The sequence below is a fragment of the Otolemur garnettii genome, unplaced genomic scaffold (assembly GCF_000181295.1).
Source record: "Otolemur garnettii isolate 467f Iridium unplaced genomic scaffold, OtoGar3 scaffold00014, whole genome shotgun sequence".
Classification (NCBI taxonomy): domain Eukaryota; kingdom Metazoa; phylum Chordata; class Mammalia; order Primates; family Galagidae; genus Otolemur; species Otolemur garnettii.
Genome location: NW_003852409.1, coordinates 14,197,463 through 14,211,058, shown reverse-complemented (window position 1 = coordinate 14,211,058; position 13,596 = coordinate 14,197,463). Strand labels below are relative to the sequence as shown.

Genomic DNA, 13,596 nt, shown 5'->3' with positions numbered 1-13,596 from the left:
TTGTACTTGAACTTGTCTTGCTGCTGAACCTCCAGGTATGAGGGAGTCTCTGTTTACTGGCTGTTTCAAAGTGTATGAAATGGGCTTTAAAGTCAAGAGAGGATTCCATTCGCACTCACTCATCTTCACTTGCAGAGCTCCGCAGCTCTCGGCAGCCCCTCCCACGCCATTGTTGGCTATGCAGCAGTAAATGCCATCGTCGCTGTCCTCCACGCTCAGGATGCTGAGGAGCTGCCCATTCTCCCGAATGCTGTATCGGGTGTCAAAGAGCCTGCAGGTCACAGAGGAAGATGGAACATTAGCGTGTCATCGGTGATTTTTTTCAGCTGTGATTAATCAAATGGATGACGTGTCAGTGAGGAAGGAGAGTGAAGATGGGAATGAGCTCTGAATAACAGAAGAATTTTGCTTGGTAATGTAAGGCACATGTTATAATCCAACTTTTCCTAGGCTCCGGTAACCAAAGGCCCACTGAGTCCTTCCAAAAATGCTTTCAAAGGGTGGTGTCTGTTGATAAAGCCAAATGTAAAGTTTACTTCATTCAGAAAAGTATATTAAAGCCAAGATACACTTGGTTATGATACTTCTCCCCATAATTACTGAGAAGTAGCAGCTAATAAATGAACAAGGACTCACACTGTATGACAACCAGAAAGAGTTACAGACATAACTACTACTTGAATACTCATCCTTTCATTAAACAAATGCTTACTGAGTGCTCATAAGTGCCAGGCACAATCCTACTTATAGGACACATCAGGAAGCAAACAGCTTCAATTGCAAAAATATATGCTTTGAATACATCAGCTATTAAATTATATACAAACTATTTGTTGAGAAGGGAATTAGAGCAATGAAAGAAATTCAAAGGGAAGCATCAATATAAAAGTTAAGTTTTTCTAAACCAAATAAGGGTTTTTTTTTTTTTTTTTTAATGTCAAATGTGTTTGGTAAGTAGAATAACAGCCCACCAAAGATTCTTGTCTTAGTCACGAGTCCTGTGAAAATGTTACCCTACATGGCAAAAGGGATTTTGCAGATGTTAAGAATCTTAAAATGGAGCATTCTGGATTGTCCAAATGGGCTGGATGCAATAATATCACCCTCATGGATATAGGAGGGGGAAGCAGAAGACTCAAAAGATGAGACTGAGGTCTCATAATGGAGGCTGAGGTCCAAGAGATGTAGTTGCTCACTCTTCATGCGTAGGAAGTGGCCAAGGAATGGAGGTGGCCTCTAGAAGCTGGAAAAGGCAAGAAATGAGATTCCTCCCTAGAGCCTTCAGAAGGAACTCAGCCCGGGCAACACTTCACGTTGAGTGTAGCCCAGTGAGATTTAGTTCATACTTGTGACCTCCAGAACTATAAAGATAATAAATTAATGTCCATTGTTACAAGCTGCTAAGTTTGTGATAATTTGTTATAGCCACACTGGGAAATAAAGACCCATTTTGTTTCCTGAAAGTATGGTGCTACTGCATCAAATACCTAAAAAATGTGGGTGTGCTTTGCAATTGGGGAATGGGCAGAGCAGAGACAAATTTTGAGGAGCGTACTAGAAAAATTTAGAGATTATCAATAGAAATATGCATGTTAAAGGTTCTGCTACTGAGGACTTGGAAGGAAGTGAGGCGCACGGCAGAGAGCAGCTTGGGCGTCTTAGGGAAAACCTGAACTACCACAAGGAGAAGTTGGTAGAAATACGGATGCTAAAAACCACTACTGGTGAGGGCTCAGATGGAAATGAGCTACATGTTTCTGGAATAGGAAGGAAAGGGGACCTCTCTATCGGAGTAGAGCACTTTGCTGCATGGTATCCCGCAATTATATGGAAAACAGAACTTGCAAATGATAAACTTGGATATTTAGCTGGGAAATTTCCAAGCAACGTGTTGAAGCCATGACCTGGTTTTGCTGTTGTCACTATTGCTGCTGCTGCTTATTATATAATTCAAGAAGAAAAAGATAATTTGAGGGGAAAATTGTGAAGCAGAAATGGATCCAGAACTTGATAATTTGGGAAATTCTCAGTCCATCTGGATTGTGAGAGATGCTCAAAACTATTTCAAATTGCTCAGTTGGGTCCATGGGTCTTCCCGTTCCAGATGTTCTGGGACCGCTGGCCTGCCAGAGTAGTTGAGGGCTACCAGGGCTCAGGGTCATTCCCCACATGACACCATGCACAATAGAGGGGAACACTACCTTTCAGTTCAAGGTCAATGAAACTAACGATGTCGTCCAAGTTCACAGATTCCAGTCTATGGATACTAGTGTAAGCACTTGCTGTAGACCGAAGGTTTATGACCCCTAGAATTCATAGGTTGAAACCTGATGTGTAATGTGACTGTGTTAGGAGTTAGGGCCTTTGAGTGGCAATGAGAACCTGAGGGTAGAGCTCTCATGAGTAGGATTAGTGCCCTTCTCAAAGAGCCCAGGAGAGCTCTCTCATCTCTTCCCCCATTGATGCCATCTACAGATCAGGAAGCAGGCCCCCGCTAGACACTGAATCTGCTGCCACCTCCAACATGGACTTAACAGCCTCCATAACTGTGAGAAGTAAATTTCTGTTGCTTATAAGGCATCCGTCCATGCTATTATTGTTGTAGCCACACAGATGGCTTAAGATACATTTAGGTCCAATGCAACCTACATTGCCTACTGGAAAACCCACGATTTCACTTTGTTACAGATTTTAGAGTATTTTTGATCAATTAACTATTATAATGAGGAAGAGGATAACATAATCTTTATTACCATATAAGAATTTCACTGGTTTCAAAGGCTACCTTACTTTATGTCAGGAATCCCTTCTAACTTTCTAAAAATAAAGGTGATGGTGACCTAGAAGTGAGATTCCTCGACAATGTACTTCACTCTGCTGAGATATTAGAAGCACAGGAGATGAGGCTGGTCCCTATTAACTGCCAGCATCTCTGGGCACCTGTGCCCCCAGACTTAGGCTATCATGGTGTTTCCTAATTGCAGTGAAGTTTCTTCTGGTTCTAACCAGGGGGCTTATCTGACTTGCCCATGTCAATAAGCCACAAAATATCCCCAACTACCCTACATCAGTAAAATCACTATTTTGCTTTAAGAAATTTTCTTAAGTTCACTGAACTTTATATCTTCCATCTATAAAATGAGGAAAATTGTATTTTATAAATTCCAGAAGGTAAATATAGCCAGGAGCTGGGGTTGCCGTTATATCAGAGGTAAACTGCAAGGCAGCAAGGGACGTTCTTACTACAAAAAGGCAGAATACTCACTTGATAAGAATTTTATTTCTCGTCCAGGAAATCTCAGGCTGGGGATAGGATTCCACTGCACACATAAAAGTAGCCACCTCTTCAACTAAGGCATCCACTGTTTCAAGAGGAGTGGTGATGACAGGAGCTAAAAGGAAAGGAGAAATCAAAGGAAGAACATTCTAGAATGCTGTTTACTAACCCTTCCCAAAGCAGTCATCACCTACCTGAATGAGAACTATTATCTCAGAGGAGAAATGTGCCAAAGAAAGGAAGATTTCATGTGGATGTTTTGATTTCCAAAAAAGACATTTGACAATCAAAAGAGAAGGCTCTCGAGAGAGTAAGGCATAGAATTTACTATATACAAGTAGAGGCAGATCCAAGTGTTATGGTTGTATTGTACAATTTAAGTGTCCTTTAAATACATGTATATATATACACACACACACACACATATATATAGTTTTGAATATAAAATGTTTGTGACTACTCCAATGCCATCAGACTCAAGGGAAGTGAACCTGAAGGGAAGTCAGAATAGAACAACTTAACAACTGTTGTTTAAAAACAAATTTTTCCCAAATTTTATAAAGTACATGTTCATCTGAACACACTGCTAGAGCCTACTGAGAGCTTAGACGGGTTCTTATACGTGAGAGCCTCTGCGGCTTCAGCTACATCTACTTTACAGAGAATTTATGTGTGTTTCTATTCTATTAATAGAAAGAGACTTGATAATAAAAAGACAAATAACACAAAACCTGGGCAGAGGAGCTGAAGAAACATTTCTTCAAAGAAAGTCTATCACTGGCCAATGAAAAGACGCTCAGCATCACTGGCCGTGAAGGAAGTGCAAATCCAAACCACAAGCTACCCCTTCGCACCCACGGGGACGGCTAGAATCAAAAAGAATGACAATAAATGTTCATGAGGACGTAGAAAGATCAGAAACTTTGTTTATTGCTGGGGGGGGGTGTAAAATGGCGCGAACTTTGTGGAAAAGAGTATGCTGGTTCTTCAAAAACTTAAACAGAATGATGCTATGATCTGCTAATTCCATTTCCAGGTATACATTCCAGAGAATTGAAAGCAGGGACTCAAACAGGTGATTTGTACACTCGTGTTCATAGCAGCTTTGCTCACAACAACCAAAAGATAAGAGCAACCTAAGTACTCACAAAAAAAAAAAAAAAGAATGTATAAATGAAATGTGGTTTGTCCATACAATGAAATACTAGTTGACACTAAAAAGAAATGAAGTATGATTATAGCGACAATATGGGTGACCTGGGAAACTGTAAGCTAAGTGACAGGTGCCAGTCACAAAGGACTCTGTATTATATAACTCCCTTTACATGAAGTGCCTAGAATTGGAAAATTTATACAGACAGAAAATACACTCATGGTTGCCTAGAGGAGGGTGATATAAAGGAGAATTCTCCAAGATATAGAAGCGAATCCATCAAGAAGGTATCAAGTTCAAAGAGACTAGTTGAAATATGAAAGCAAAATTTTTAGGGACAATGACATCTCATGCATAGACCTCAGGGCTCCCGTTTTTGTAACCTTCCAATAGAACAACCATTAGATAGACAGGAAACAGCACAAAGCAATAGAGAGGAACACTATTAGAGAACAGTTAGAAGACTCAAGGCACAGAATGACAGACAGGCACGACCAGAAAGCTAAAAGGGAACAGCCTAGAGGCAGTGTACGAAGGGATCAAATGCTGATTGTTTTCAAAACTGAAAAATAAAATAACCCAGCTGTGACTATTAAAGTACCCATCAAATGCCAAGACAGACACATAAAAAGAATTCATCCCTAGATACATTGGGCTTAAATCTATAAATATTAAAGACAGAAGAAAATTGTAAACTCTACTGAAAGAAAGCAAGCCAATTACCTTAATAGAAACACAAGCTAGGCTCAGCTGAGATTATTTAGCAACAATCATCGAGACCAAAGGCAGAGGACTAATACCTTTACAGGACTGTGAAAAAATAAGCCTTAGCCTAGAATTGTATAGGAAGCTCAGATAATAACTGTGTAGGAAGCTTAGATAATAATTCTGAAGAAGTCAAAATTAAGACACTTACAAACAGACAAATATTTAAAGTGCTTACCACTTACAGGCTTCTGCTGAAATAGTTACTAAAGTATATAAACTCAGTATGAAATAATTTATACCCAGAAGAAAGAGGTGAGCTGTACGAAACAGCAGTATAAATGATGATAAAATATAATTGCAAGTTTAACATGCAGTGGAATGCTAAAAACAAAAACATTAATTTTTGTGTGTAGAAAAGAATGGAACTAAATTCCTGATAATTATAAGATGAAAGTTCAGAGAAGAAGTTCAGTGGATACGGTCGTTAAAACATGCCATGTGCTTTGCCATAAACAAGAAGATGGCAAAAATACTGAATAAGCATAAACATGGGAAGAAAAATCTATGGTGAAATGTGTTTATTAAAACTTTATTAATGGTTACCACTAAAAGAAGAGATTAAAACTCAAACCTTTCAAAACAATAGGAGAAAAAGAGGGACTAGAGGAAACTCTATCGGTCAAAAACAAAAGCAAATGAACAAAAAAGCAAAAAGAAAAGGAAGACTAGGGCGGTGGCCCTATATACTGGAGGTGGTGGGTTCAAACCCAGCCCCGGCCAAAAACTGCCAGGAAGACTAAATAAGTCCAAAAAAGGCCTGGTTAACAAAGGACGTAGCACAAATGTAGAGAAACAGGCTCGTTATATCAGAAATCACAATGAATGACAGTTATAAACACTGACCTATAAGATGATACACACTATCATATAGGTTTTAAAAACACAAGTAATACACCTAAATAAAATAAAACAGAAGTATTGGAAAGAAAGAGAAGGGAAGCTGTATAAGGAGATACTACCACGAACAAAGTGTTATCAGTATTCATATCAGAAAAACAAACCATAATGTGATTAAGCATTGACTGAAAACAAAGTAATATAAGACTGCAAATCCTTCACTTCTTAATTGTTTAACTACATTTTACTATCATCTATGTCCGTGTTTTTCAACCTTATCTTGCAACACATTTGAACCTATAAACTTCCACAGTACACTTAAATTATATTCATCAAAAAAAAGAGTAAAAAAAAAGACTATACTTTGAACTTCTTTTGAAAATAATTTAATTAAGGATCTTCAAAATTTTTCACAGCACATCTAAGATCCTCTTATGGCACAGCAGTGTGCCACGGCACACCTGTTGAAAGTCGCTGATCTCTGTTTTTGAGGTTGTTTACATTTAATGTATCTGTGGGGTGGAAGCTATTTATCATCTCCGTGTTCGGTGTTTGCTGGTAGCTTAAAATTAGCCATAGTTTGGAATGTTTACAAGTGCAACCAGTCAGAGTTTTTTCTCAAAGAAGTGGCTGATAAATATATACCAGCAAACTGTTATCTAAAAAGGGATATTACTTATCCAGTCCCTGCGAATGATGCTTTGAGGAGTATTCAGAATACAGAAGATGCTTATGCTTCAGTGCTAGGGAAAGATGGCAGGTGGTGGAACTGTATAAACAAAGCCACTGCACTTTGAAAAAGGATCCGCATTAGACAAAGGGAGAAAATAGAATAAGTAAGTGAGGTGATGGTTATGTTAATCAGTTAGATGCAAACATTCCATGTTGCATATCAAATCAGCACATTGTACCCCATAAATGCATTACTGTACACAGTTGCGATTTAATAAAGAAAAAGCAAAAAATTGTGTTAACAGTCCTGGAACTATGGGTGACTTTTTCATTTTAAACTGTGTATCTTTTGTGTTTTTCAAAATTAGTCTCAACTACCACATATTATTCTTCTCAAAAGAAACTTTATTCATCAGTTTTTTCTCAATACACAAATGCGGAGGTGGTGGAGGTAAACTGTAAATGTTATCTATCTTTCCATGGAGGCAACACAAATTCTGCTGAGATGAGTTATGATCACAGAAGTTAAGTATTAGATAATGTCTCGAAAGAGTCAGATGTGTGAAAATGTGTGAGGAGTTACTAAGAACATTAAACTAATACCTTAAGGTCCAGTGACATGATGGTCTTATGATAAGGTTTTACTCTGTTTTTAATGTTAGCCTCAGAAATTGAGACCCTGCTATGTTTTGTGCTTTTCATTCAGTATCTCAGTTATCACAACAAACATAAGGGGAGGTTTAAAAAGACTATTAATAGTCCCACTTACAGATTAGGTATGAAGACTCAGAATGGTCAAATGACTTGTCTAACCATCACAAAAGTAAGAGGTAATAGAGCTGGTCTTTAGGATTAAAGTAGCATTAAAGTTCCTGTCTCTTAGCTTTAAAATATACTGGTTCCAGACAGAGAGACATTACCGGTTCAGACATTACTGGTTACAGACAGAGAGCCGGGAAAAGGAGATTTACATCAATATCAGTTTCGAAAGGCAGAATGTACTTAAGTCCGCTTTGCCTATATTGTCAAATTATCCAGATCTGCTTTCAAATTTGTACTGACACCATCACATCGTTGCCTTTAATGACATTTGTTGACTCAGCAGACCATCCCTTGTTTACTTTCATTCTACTGCCCAGCTTTCATCTCAGCCGGAGCCTGTTTAAATTAGGGCACTGTTTCTTCTCTCCATCCAAGGATTACATGAATAACAAATCCGTGAAAGTGAACACAGCCCTTTCCTGTACCCGCAGAGTAACTTAACTCAAATGTTAGCTGCTTGATGAGAAGGACCTAATGTTGCCTTTATATTTTGCAGGCTCTGGCACATGGCCATCGACTTACTAACTTTTGATTATTTGCTAATTGGCATGACCAAATGATTGGGTACACAGAGAAACAAGCTGCGTCTGTTACTTTGGGTTCCGTAAACTTAGGGTTCAGACTTGGAAAATATTCGTATTTCTCTAACATTAGGAATACAGTGTTCTTGTTTTTTTCAGTATGAGAAAACACTGGTATTGGAAATTTTTCAAATCTTCCCAAGAGTACGTTCAGTATTGCTCACTATTTGGACAATCTTAGAAGCCAGAACATTTATTAAACTGAAGATGTAATAAAGTACAAGTTATTTCTTGTTATGATGTCTTTTTAACTTATAAGGTTCATTAATAATAATGCTTGGTAATCACTTATTAATGCTGTATCATTCATTCTTTGCAACAGAAAACATTCCTGATCCTTGCCTTCAGAAATGGCCCTGGGGCTGTACATGGTGGCTCGTGTTTGTAATCTCAGAACTTTGGGAAGTGGAGGTGGAAGAATTGTTTGAGCTCAGGAGTTTGAGATCATATCTCTACCAAAAAAAAAAAGAAAGAAAGAAAAATTAGCTGGGCATGGTGGCATGTTCCAGCTACTTGGGAGGCTGATGGAAGAGGATCATTTGAATCCAGGAATTTGATGTTGCAATGAGCTATGATCATGCCACTGCACTCTAGCTTGGGTAACAGAGCAAGACATGTCTAAAAGAAAAGAAAGGGAAAAGGAAAGGGAAGGGGAGGGGAGGGAAGGGAAGAGAAAGGAAAGGAAGGGAGGGGAAGGGAAAGAGAAGGGAAGGGAAAGGAAGGAACTAAACAAAGGCAGGTACAAGTTCTGCTCTGTTTACTAGAATTTCTGAAATTGGCTCTCCTGGGGGCATTCCTTTGGGTTAAAACATGGTCTCCTAGGGACTCATCTAAAACCTGCATATTACCCAGGAGTGCTCATTACATCACTCATTGACAACTCTTAGCATAGTACATAAACTTATTTGTCAAGCATCAGTGGATACTTCTTCATTTTATGATGAAACTGAGGCTCACAGAGCCTGTATGTTTTCCCTAAAGACACGTGGCAAGACACAGGAACTAGCAAAAGAAACTTGATCTCAACATTCTCTTTCAAGCTTTTAATGTCCTCTTTTCACTTTCCTTATTATCCAACCTATACCCCATGGCATGTTGCTATACAATACCAACTCCTTTCCTCTCTGGCTGCACTGACCCTGGAAAGCGTCAATCCTCCATTAATCCCACCACCTGTCCTCGCCACCCCTATGTTCGCATAGCCCTGCTGGGTAAAGTGGGACAACTGTTCAGGTCAGGTGCACTATAAAGAAAGCTGCAGTCCCCAGCCCCAGCTGGGTCCTCAGCATGGCCCACGGAGTCCTCTCATCTTCCTGAATGAAACCACTCTGGCAGGTCCCCCTTCTCATCCCTCACTTGTCACTCTTTCTCGATGACCTCAAGTCCTATTTCACTGACAAGTTGTCTACTTCACCTTCGGAAATAAGGAAGCAGTTGAAAAAATCTTGACACTCCTCCTCTTTTTTCCTGTTCTTCAGGGTCAACAATATTTAAAGCACCCGTGTTTCTCTGAATATGCGATGAGTAATGCTTTCAATGCATGTCAATACGAAACGTTCATCCAGGACTTGGTGTCCTGGAGTTTATGACAGCTGTGCTGGTACTGACTTAGTCACCTGTCAAATCTGTGAATCCTGTCCCCACATACAAACAGCTTAAAGGAGGAGGTTATTCAAATGTATCTGAAGATAAATCACTTAGACTCAAAAACTTCGAGATGTGGGAGTCAATGGGATAATTTGAAAGTGGGGTTTTGACAGGAGTTCTTTGTGCATATTCAACAAATCTAGTGCTGCTTACAAGAACTGCTATACTCCCGCAGGACTTAACATCTGATCGTACATGTAATACTCTGATAGAACGTTAAATGTTACTGACGTTTGTGTTTAAGGCAGTTATTCAATGAAATGTTGGTGACTTACATATGTAACAGTTTGTAAAATTCTCCTGTTTGGGGTTATGAATTTGAATTCCTCACTGAAAGGATCCCTAGCTGAAATGATTCAGAACGCCAATGACTTTCCCCCTTAGCTTTGAGCATCAGGAGTCTTAATGAAATGAAAACCGAAACAATAAGCTATTAATTCTACGAAGTCGTGTATTAAATTTATTGAGGAAATGGTGTTCAGGGAAGATGAAAAGAATGCCCTGAATACTCTTACATTATTTTAAATATCTCAGATTATTTTGTTGTACATTATTGTGGCAGGATCCTTGGTTCACTCCTGATGAAGGACTTAGGAAAATGTATGTCAGCTAAAAAACTCTTTTTGTTAATTACCTTCTGCCACGAATGGAGAAAACAACCATGAGCTAGTTGGGTGGAACATTTTCCTCAGTTGGAATAGGATTAAAATAAAATACTATTCTATAAAATACTATAGGATCATTCTTTTTTAACAGTATAATCCTCACATTTCAAAACTTAAAATTTTCAGGACAATATTTTCATGATCTCATTTATTCTCAGAACCCGTGTGTGTAGTGAATGAAGGTTTGCACTCCTAGGCCTGGTGTTTTGGGCTAAGGGTGATGTCAAACTCATAAAGATTTAGATTTTTATAATAAAACCAGTAGACAAAAAAGTAGTTTTAATTTTGGATTGTAAAACCCAGTTGTAGCAGCAAATAAATTATAAGAAATAAAGTTAGATGAACAATCAGATTAGTTTATTTAAAAGACAAGATATTTGGATTTGTTACTTCCACGCCAGTATAGTCTGAAGTTTCTAAAATAGAGATAGCGTGCATTTGAATTAAAGGCATTGTCTATTAAGTTTGGAAACTGAAATGTTTTTTAAGAAATCATTTATTTTTCACGCTCGTATAAATTAATATGTATGTATTTACATAAATATACATATAAAACAAAATTGTCTAGTGTTGAGTAGCTATTTGAAAAATGGCGAACGGTGAAAAATGGCCATAAATAGCTTAATTTCGTACTTAACAGTTCAATCATTTGGGGGGACAAACAAAAAGTCAGTGCATTTATAGACTCCATAGAGTCAGATACTCAAGCACCACTTTTAAAAAGACCCTCTCCAATATCACAGGCATTGTACATCAAGAATACATGTGCTCTAATGCCATTCAACTCCATAAGCAGACTGGACAGTACTTGGCTTTTAAAATAGCTTGGTGAAATAATTTTTTTTTCAGGAATATAAATTAAGGCCTCTTCCGATGGAGAGGTTTTAGAGTTTTGTGTGTGTGTGCACTAAATTCTGATGTGAACCATCAAAATCAATGGCCCTCCTCCTTAGGAGACTGGATTTTAGTAAATTTAAGTATTTAAGCTGGTCATTTTTATGTAACTGCATGGTTTAGAATAACACAAGACTTAGGAGAATCCATAAGTCCAAACATGTAGGTGCTGCCTTGCCGGACATCCGTTGTTTGTTCAGGAAGTATTAAAATAATATGAAGCCAAGGTTAAGTCTTTTTGGCTATTCTTAGCTGTTTGAAAAGATCTAGATTCTCTTTTATCTGAAAATACCTTACAGTATTAGTTGGACGTTGAACATTTAAATACATTTAAAGATACCACTCCGCTCAAGTAAAATGGAAAAAGAAGCCCCCAAATAAACAATCTAGGAAGTAAGATCGTTTGGGAAGAAAACTATGTATATCTCATTTGCCTGTGACCCTTGAACTTGTAGCTGGAGAATTTTTAGTGAACCCCCAAATCTAAAAATATATTTCTGATCTGCATAAAGACATTACTTTCACTCATTTCAATAATAAAAACTGTGTAAGTGCTTTGATAAAGTAACATAAAAAGAAAATAGCTCATTGGAATGTGTCCTGAACCACAGAACTGCTTTTACTCTCTTGTAATGCAGTTCGTTTGAAAACTCTTTGCTCAAATTGATACCATTCAACCTGTTTCTCTCGTGTCTTTTTTATCTTTAAAAAAGATTTCAACGAAGCCCTCAGTCACTTTGCGAATCACATTATTCTCTCGTCTTCCTGGTTTGCAAATACTACTAGCCTGGGTTTCGTAACACACTGGCCAGAAACCCTGTCACCGTGGACATTCTTGCTACTGCAACAGGTGTTTGTCAGTTTCTTAAGTTGCTTTCCTTTCCCCTGAGGTGGTGTTATTTCCGGTACATTCCAAAGGCTCTGAAAAAAACTTTTGCAGTCCCTTGCCAAGCCAAACCATGACTCCAGCCCCTCAAGTTACTGAGAACCCTGCGTCATGAGGGTTTTAGTACACATATTAGGCAAGTGATGTGCGTGTTTCTGTATTTCTGACTTTTAGCGACTGAAATTTTTATCAAGAGATTGGTAAAACTGAAAGTGAAATCGGAAAGGATTTTTGTTCAGAAGCAAACAGTCTGGATGTCTGGGAGTGGGGTTGATTATATTCCTGGCAAACTTGATTTGAAAAGGTCTTCACTGTTCCTGTAGGCCACCCTGAAATTTGACAGATGCAGAAACAAAACAGGCCTTGATAACTCGCAGTCTACGGGCTAACCTTTCCTGTAGGAGCGAGGGCTCGGAGTCACTGGGTGGCTAAAGGTTTTAGTGCAGAACTTAGAAGGGGAGTATCAGCAGACAGACCAGCAGCTAATTGCTCAAGTATACAGTTTCCTCGCGGCCCACATGTTCCACTCCTCCTTCGCTCAGTAAAACCCCAAGCCCCCCATGCTATCAGCCCTGACGGTAGCACACGCTCACTTTAGAACCGCGACAAGAAGACGACAAGATGGTTCAGACCAACCTTTTGGAAGTTTCTCGGTCCTGCTGAAGGCAACCAGAGTAAGGATCTGTACCAGTGGAATGTTGACGAGCTCTCTCATGGTTAACCCAGGCTCACGCAGGAGAAAGTTCCTTCTGGACAACGCGAGGAAAATGCCTCCGCCGTTTACATTTTAAAGCATCGTTTCTTACAGAGGGTCATCTGCTAAGGACTGTGAGTGTCAGCAGCTCCCAGCCTCTAAGTAGAATCAGGAATTTTCAGACTTGGCTGTGATGATGGACACAGCCAGCTGGTGAGTATCCACTTAGCCAGTAAGGCAAGTGTAGCGCTGGCGGAACAAGGGAAAGAAAATCCCTTTAGAATCCCTTTTAAGACGGTGGCAGCAGGACAATCCCAGATGCCTTCTGCACCCATCGCTGTATTCCCTGAGGTACAGATTTCCCCACCTTCTGTTTCAGCACACACACACCCCCATTCAAACCAGAAACCTAGTCTCTCTAATCTCCACTCCTCCCCATCTCTTACCCCACCCCCCATTCAACCCACTCCAATTCCTACAGATTTTACCAACTAAATTCCCTTTTTAAATTCAAACTAGCACCTTGCTCTTCTCATCTCCTCAGACACTCTTCTCTGAATGTCAGTCTTAGCCTCCTCGGCCTTTTCCTGTCTCCTGTCTTACCTTATCCCAAACCCTTTTCAGATACTGCCCCGCCCCCCCACACACACAGACATTCAAAGCCTCCCAATGGCTCCTCATCATATAAAAATGTATTCAG

At 39.2% G+C, this 13,596-nt stretch overlaps 1 protein-coding gene across 1 annotated transcript in view; it reads right to left on the bottom strand.

Annotated features, from left to right (window-relative positions):
• The window catches only part of MUSK (muscle associated receptor tyrosine kinase), a 111,475-nt gene extending 98,472 nt beyond the window's left edge, over positions 1–13,003 (bottom strand). Inside the window, exons 1-3 of the mRNA XM_023510558.1 lie at positions 12,839–13,003; positions 3,266–3,392; positions 120–271 (exon numbers count right to left, since the gene is read on the bottom strand). Of these exons, the coding sequence (XP_023366326.1) occupies positions 120–271; positions 3,266–3,392; positions 12,839–12,917 (358 nt within the window). The 5' untranslated portion in view covers positions 12,918–13,003. The remainder of the gene's footprint in view (positions 1–119; positions 272–3,265; positions 3,393–12,838) is intronic.
• Positions 13,004–13,596: the final 593 nt, after the last annotated feature.